This window comes from Abramis brama (genome assembly GCF_963993115.1).
Source record: "Abramis brama genome assembly, chromosome: 3".
Classification (NCBI taxonomy): domain Eukaryota; kingdom Metazoa; phylum Chordata; class Actinopteri; order Cypriniformes; family Leuciscidae; genus Abramis; species Abramis brama.
In genome coordinates this window covers 11,280,615-11,287,597 of record NC_139965.1, presented here as the reverse complement: position 1 = coordinate 11,287,597, position 6,983 = coordinate 11,280,615, and the positions used below count along the sequence as shown (strand labels likewise).

General features: G+C 36.2%; 2 protein-coding genes across 5 annotated transcripts; both read left to right on the top strand.

Annotated features, from left to right (window-relative positions):
- Nucleotides 1-576: 576 nt before the first annotated feature.
- dusp19b (dual specificity phosphatase 19b) lies at nucleotides 577-2,204 on the top strand. Its single transcript, XM_084110375.1, has 4 exons — nucleotides 577-870; nucleotides 1,229-1,275; nucleotides 1,665-1,817; nucleotides 1,892-2,204. Exons 1-4 carry the CDS (start codon nucleotides 645-647, stop codon nucleotides 2,072-2,074), a joined length of 609 nt encoding a protein of 202 aa, XP_083966501.1. The 5' UTR covers nucleotides 577-644; the 3' UTR covers nucleotides 2,075-2,204.
- Nucleotides 2,205-2,268: 64 nt separating this feature from the next.
- LOC311080401 (uncharacterized protein) lies at nucleotides 2,269-6,941 on the top strand. 4 transcript variants are annotated; one of them, XM_084110371.1, is made up of 5 exons: nucleotides 2,269-2,542; nucleotides 3,035-3,236; nucleotides 3,311-3,387; nucleotides 3,477-3,555; nucleotides 5,636-6,941. In XM_084110371.1, the coding sequence occupies exons 1-5, from the start codon at nucleotides 2,402-2,404 to the stop codon at nucleotides 6,802-6,804; spliced, it is 1,668 nt and encodes a 555-aa protein (XP_083966497.1). In that variant the 5' UTR covers nucleotides 2,269-2,401; the 3' UTR covers nucleotides 6,805-6,941. The 4 variants fall into 4 exon arrangements, with proteins under 4 accessions (XP_083966497.1, XP_083966499.1, XP_083966498.1 ...); XM_084110373.1 differs by having other exon boundaries at nucleotides 2,271-2,542; nucleotides 3,477-3,534; XM_084110372.1 differs by having other exon boundaries at nucleotides 2,286-2,542; nucleotides 3,032-3,236; nucleotides 3,477-3,534.
- Nucleotides 6,942-6,983: the final 42 nt, after the last annotated feature.

The following is a 6,983-nucleotide window of genomic DNA, read 5'->3' as shown; positions in this document are numbered from 1 at the left end:
TGCATTGCCCCATCCTACAAAATAATATAGCCTATTTACTCTAATACTATTTTAAACAGCATATTATTAATATATGTACAATTATTATGCATGCAGTTTTATATTACCGGTACGTGGAATATAAAATTAATTTTGCTGGCACTGTAACTATTTAACTATAAAAATGATCAAACAGTCAGCAGCTAAAAAAAAATCTTTAACATTCATGTAGATTTAATATACATAAATTTTTTTTATATATATATGCATGCAGATTTTATAGACAACTAGAGATCTATAACAAGATTTGTCACTACAGAAACTGGTAGTTTAATATTAGCTTGGTATCAGTAAATAAAATAGAATTTGACATTTATACAAAGACATTTAGATAATTTTATTTTACTTTGTTTATTTTAAAATACTAAGCTATTAAACAGAACCACAAGAGTTCCTGAAAACGTTTACACTGTTTTAAGGCCATATTTCAGATTCAGTAGTAATGATGTATTAAACGAACGTTGTAGTTTGTGGAAATTATGGTAAGGGGCTTTTATTTTGAAATTAAAGGGTGCACCAAGCTTAGGGTTCCCCGCTTTCTTTACAGCCTTTCTCTTTAGTTCCGCTTCCGCGGTGCGATCAGAGTGGTTAGATAGATAAAGGTTATGAACTCTCTCTCGCAGGAGATCGAGGGATTCTCCGCGGCGCGTCTGAGGAAGCAGATCACGCGCGTTACGACTGTAACGGGCGAGAAACTCGTCGAGACGCGACGCGGCGATGATTTCCACGTCACGCGCGATACGGAGCGCGAGGGTGACGCGGCGTGCGGGTTCGTGCAGGACTTGAACCTGGACCTGCAAGTGGGCATCATAAGACCCTTCCTCCTGCTCTGTGCGTCTTGTCTTTAATGTCTATTTGTAATTTGTAATAAAAGTGAAAGTCCGACACAACTCCCACTGTGTTATGTAAAGTGATGGTAATACCATTGTAACATGGTAATTATTACTTTATTAATGGACTCCAATGTATCAACAGTGTCTAAATGGCATTGGTATGTTACTTTTTGTAAAACAAAGTTTATCCAATATTGTAATAAAATTATATAATTTGGCCTACAGCTATTGTTTACACTGTAAAATGAATTAAATTCAAACTTTAAAATAATGTTGGATTATGATATATATATATATATTACACTCATGTGACACATTAAGTATTGGCCTCTAACTGTCAAATTTTTATTTTTTAGCATCCCAGGATGCAGCTCATGACATAGAAACATTGAAAAGGTTAAAGGTAAGGTAATGAGGTTTTTATTGTTATTTTATATATTTTTATATTATTTATTTTTTATATCTTACTAAAGCCACTTATAAACTTTATAAAACTAGGCCAGCTAATTTATATAAAACTAAAAATATATATATTAGTTCTGTCAAATTGATTAATCGTTATAATCACATCTAAAATAAAAGTTTTTGTTTATATTATGTGCGTATATACATTATATGTGTGTGTGTGTGTCTATAAATACACACAAACATATATATATATATATACTGTATATATACTGTATATATATATATATATATACACACACATAAATGTGTGTGTACACACAAACACACACATGTATATATATATTATAATAATATATACACACACATATATCTGTTGTGTTTTAGGTGACTCATGTGCTGAATGTGTCGTATGGGGTTCAGAACGTGTTTCCTGATCTCTTCACATATAAGACTGTTACCATGATGGATATTCCAGAGACAGACATCACCTCATACTTCCCTGAGTGTTTTGAGTTCATAAAGGAAGCCAGTCAGCAGGTGTGTGGAAGACAGAGAGGTGTGTGTGTGTGTCTGTGTGTGTGTCTATAAGCTCTGTTCTGCGTGTTCTTCAGGATGGAGTGGTGCTGGTCCACTGTAACGCTGGGGTGTCTCGCTCAGCTTCTGTCGTCATCGGGTTCCTCATGTCCCAGGAGAAGATGTCGTTTGATGAAGCCTTCAGCGCTGTGAAAACTGCCCGGCCTTCCATCCAGCCAAACCCAGGCTTTATGAATCAGCTGAAGAAATATAATCCATAATGCCATACAAACATTCAGACTGATCTGATGTTTCTGTAAACCCAATTCTTCTGTATATATTAAAATATATTTTTATATATGGTTATGTTTACACTTGTTGCATAAATAAAACATTTGCCATTGCTGCTGATTTATCGATGGTCTTTTCACATTTTCATGAGGTTTAATAGGTGACTTTTATTTTGAAATGCATCATGACTGGAAACTGATCAACCGTTCACGTCACAACACAGTAACCGAAGGGACTTTGGCAAAACAAATGAATCAATGATAGTAGTCGCCTTTTTTATTTTTTATTAAACATTTTAATGATATATCAAAGGAAGTATGTCGTGTGAACTCTCTATCCAGAAACAACTGCTCACAATAATGGACAGTTTAGTCTCATCTATAGTGACAGAAATTTGTCAACTTGATATTTTTCTGTCAAAACGTCAAAATGCAAATACAGAAACTGATATCAAATTGGTAAGTCCGTTCAAATATATCGTTGCTGATGTCTTAAACATCGTAAAGAATAAGATATTTTACTAAAAATCAACGTGCTAAACATACCATTGTTGATAGTTATTTAAATCGCTGTAAAGTTATAAATAATTAGGCGAATATGGAATCTCCTTAGCTTCTGTTATTTTGTTTTCTTTTTATAATAAGCATTTTGTTCGACTAATAGCTGATTAATATTAAACTGCCACAGTTAATGTTTGAACTACCAGATACATTTTGTTGCTAATAATTAACGGTAAACTTTTTAAGGCGAAGTGTGCTGTTGAAATATTATTGTATTAAAACAGCTTTGTGGGTATTCAATTAAAACATTGTCTTAATATATTTTTGAGCTTTGATCGTTGATATTACATGCGCAGTTACATTAAGTTAATCTGTTATACGTGTTAAAAAGTTAGGCTTTTAACTTTACCTTCACAGTTATAGTTACTGATGTGTTGTTTGCTTCAGAAGAATCTGACAGATGCTATAAGGAAAATAACAAACTCAACAGCTGAACACATCTGCACAATCCTTCATAAAGCATCAACTGGACAAAGAAAATATCTTACACAAGTAGATAAACTCAACAAAAGCATAGGCAAGCAGTCTGATGGGACGGGGAAACCACTCAAGACCCCATACCCCAATGCCAAAGATGAGGAACACGTCAAAGGTGGTTCTTATCGTAAATAAATCATGTATTAAATTATGTTTTAAATGATTAAACAAGAAAATGCATTGTTGTAGAAGGAAACCAGGAAGATGTCACCTCAGGAATCCAGGACTGCACCACATTTGGTGGAGATCTTCCTCAGACTGTTGAAGTAAACCACATCCTGCTGTAATTGTTTACAATATAATACAAACTATAATTTGCTGTACATTAAACTAACATAGTCCTGTATTTATCTAGGAAGAGACTGAGTTTACATTTGAAGAAGCATTTGGTCATGAAGAGGAGCAAGTAGAGGGTCAGTCTCCTGCTGTTGATGGTACTGACGGCATGTTTGTGCCATGCACATTAACGCATGTGGTGTAATATGTTAATGTGAGGCCTAAATCTATAAACATTAGGGGTGTAACGATACCCTTATGTCACAATTCGATACATATCACGATACTGAACTCATGATACAATATTATTGCGATTCTCCAAGACATATGTTAAAAGGTTAACAAATTTTTTTACATTTAATTAAAATGCTAAATTTGATTTTACATTGTTTGTGTAAATGAATATGTTTGGACTTGGTGCTGACAACCCAATGCACAGGACAATAATGACACCAGAATAACAATATTCATGATTCTGAAGCTGAAAATGCACAATTTTAGATGAATATGCTTTACTCTGTCACTAACTAGATATTTTTAAAATAATGTCGGCCACTTTTTACTGGTAACATCAGACATTTGGCATTATCAGGACCCACAAATATTCCCCCATTGCATTATTATACATTATATTTAACATTAGAGGTCGACCGATAGTGGATTTTACCTATACCGATATTTAGGTTTGACCGTACATGCCGATAACCGATTATTCAACCGATATTTTTTTTTAATGGATATTGGGATTAAAAACAAACATAACACTCCAAGTGAAACAGTGCTGAACTGAAATTTGCTAAATTAATAAATATATAAATATGAATATGTTAAAATGAGAAGTTCTACAGAATGAACTCTACAGAAAATAATTGAAGCATTAAAATGTTACAGGTCAAATGTGTGTTTCTTTAGCTGTAACCTAGAAACATAGCCTATGCAAATTTCATAGGTAACACTTTGCAAAAGTCCCATTTGTTAACAAGGATGTATTAGCTAGCTTTCATGAACTATGCATTATGCAATATACGTTTTTACTGCATGTAATAATTGTACCTTGATCATTCATGTTAGTTCATAGTACATTAACTTAGGTAATAACAGATAAAATCAAAATCAAAACTCAATTTAAAATGTATTAGTAAATGTTGAAATTAACAAACTAACAATGAATAATACGTCTACAACATTTATTAACCTTAGTTAATGCTAAAATTGTAATCTTATTGTAAAGTGTTACCATTTCACATGAATCATGCTTAAAGAAGATGGCCATATTTAAATATCTGCAAAGGCCAGAGCATAAAAATTACATAAATTTAGAGCTATATTACATGTATAGTCTCTCAGTTTATTTGCTTCTATTTTAGAACACTTGATGATTATCTAATCAAAATAACAATATGTATTGTAGTGATAAAAAAATCTGATTTGTTTATGTTTCTGACATGAACATATCAGTGTTGAGAAAGCAATCATGTCACTAACTTAGTTTAAATATATTTTTTTTCCAGCTAATGAATGCATAAAAGTGACCAGCTGGATATAAACTATAGATGGTAACGATTGTGATAAAACATTTGGGTGAGGTTTGCGTGTGTTTTTGTCACATTGTTTTAACTGCTTGAGGTAGCCACTACTAATGTTATTCCTCTCAGACTCGACGGCAAACATACTTCTGTTCTTTCTCTGCTAATGCAGCATTTAGTCAACAAATGAATTACTTTATAATGACATGGCAATATGTACTTTAGTGTTCTGTATTCATTCTGTATTCTGTGATCTCAGTGCCTCACATGTTAACGTGAACAACTCAGCCAGTGATAGTTTGTTATTTGTCCTCTAGAGGTCGCTCTCGCTCTGTATAATGCCAGCAGTCTCTTCTCAGCGCTCTCATACTGTGTAATGACTGCGCACACATCTCAGATCCAGCAACAGACGCAACCCGGGAAAACTATCGGTGTGGATTTTTGCCAATGATAGTTCCACCAATCAACTATCAGTACCGATATATCGGCAAAACCGATGAATTGGTCGACCTCTATTTAACACTATGTAGTAGTTTAATGTAGTACTGACACTAAAACTCTGAAAACTTGAAGTAATTTTTATTTTGGTCGAACTATACGCAATACATATTGTCACTATCCATGATACATATTGTTGCATTTTTGTATTGTGATATATTGTGACATGATATTTTGTTACACCATTAATAAACATGCAATGTTCATATTACAGAATCAGTAGAGCCCAGTGCAGAAGAACCTGAATCTGTAGACCATCAAAGAGAAGAACCAAACCAACCAAACCCCAAAGATGGAAATGAAAATGACATTTCAGTCCAGTTAAACATAGACACACTGGATGTACCCAACATTATCGGAACAGGATTGGATGCAACTACACACACCACTGAAGAAGTGCAACTGAATGCAAAAGATGAGCAGAACACATGCAGAACCTGTGGAAAAACCTTCACCTTCCTCAATAACTTGAGAAGACACCAGCAGAAGTTCCACAGTGGAGAAACTCCTCACGCTTGCCAAGAGTGTGGAGAGCGTTTCGCCCGCAGACGCCTCCTCCAAATCCACCGGAGAATCCACAAGGTGGAAAAACCTCACAAATGCGAGCTCTGCGAGAAGACGTTTCGCTTGCCAAACCACTTGAGGAATCACATGACGATTCACGGTGACGAGAGACCGTTCACCTGTTCCACATGTGGCAAGAGCTTCACGTTGATGAGCATCCTCAAATCTCATGAGCGAACACATGGTGGCGAGAAGAACTTTGTGTGTCTGCAGTGCGGTTCCCGGTTCCTCACCAAATCTTACCTGGATTACCATCAGCGAGTTCACACTGGAGAAAAGCCATTCCCGTGCAAACACTGCGGGAAGAGCTTCGCTCAGAAGGGGAACCTCAAGGCACACGAAAGGCTGCACACGGGCGAACAACCCTTCAGATGCGAGGACTGCGGAAAAACCTTCGTACACTCAAACACCTTCAAATCCCACAAGCAGCTCCACACGGGAGTCAAAGCCTTTTGCTGTGAGCTCTGCGGGAAGGGGTTTCGACGAGGAACGCACCTCAAGACTCATCTACTGACACATTCTGGAGACAAACCGTTTAGTTGTGACGTGTGTGAGAAGACTTTCACTCTCAAGGGGTCTTTGAAGACTCACAAGCTCACTCACACAGGACAGAAGGGCTACGCGTGTAACATCTGTAATAAGCGGTTTACTCAGCCCAGTTCGCTGGGAAAACACAGACGGGTTCACACCGGAGAGAAGCCGCATTGCTGCCGAAACTGTGGCAGGGCTTTCTCTCAAAGCAGCCACCGTAACTACCACTCGAAGGTTTGTCACGCTGGGACAGGAAGTTCAGCCAACTCGAATGTGGAAGAGAACTAACCAGTCGTTCCACCTGTGCCTTTCCTGATTAAACCGGGTTCCCACGGGTCCTCGAAATCCTTGAAAGTTTGTGAATCTGAAAAAAAAAAAAATTGCAGGCCCTGGAAAGTTTTGGAAAATAAACATACATAGATACAGATCCTTGAGAGTGCTTGAATTTATTTTGTGCAAGAAGTTTT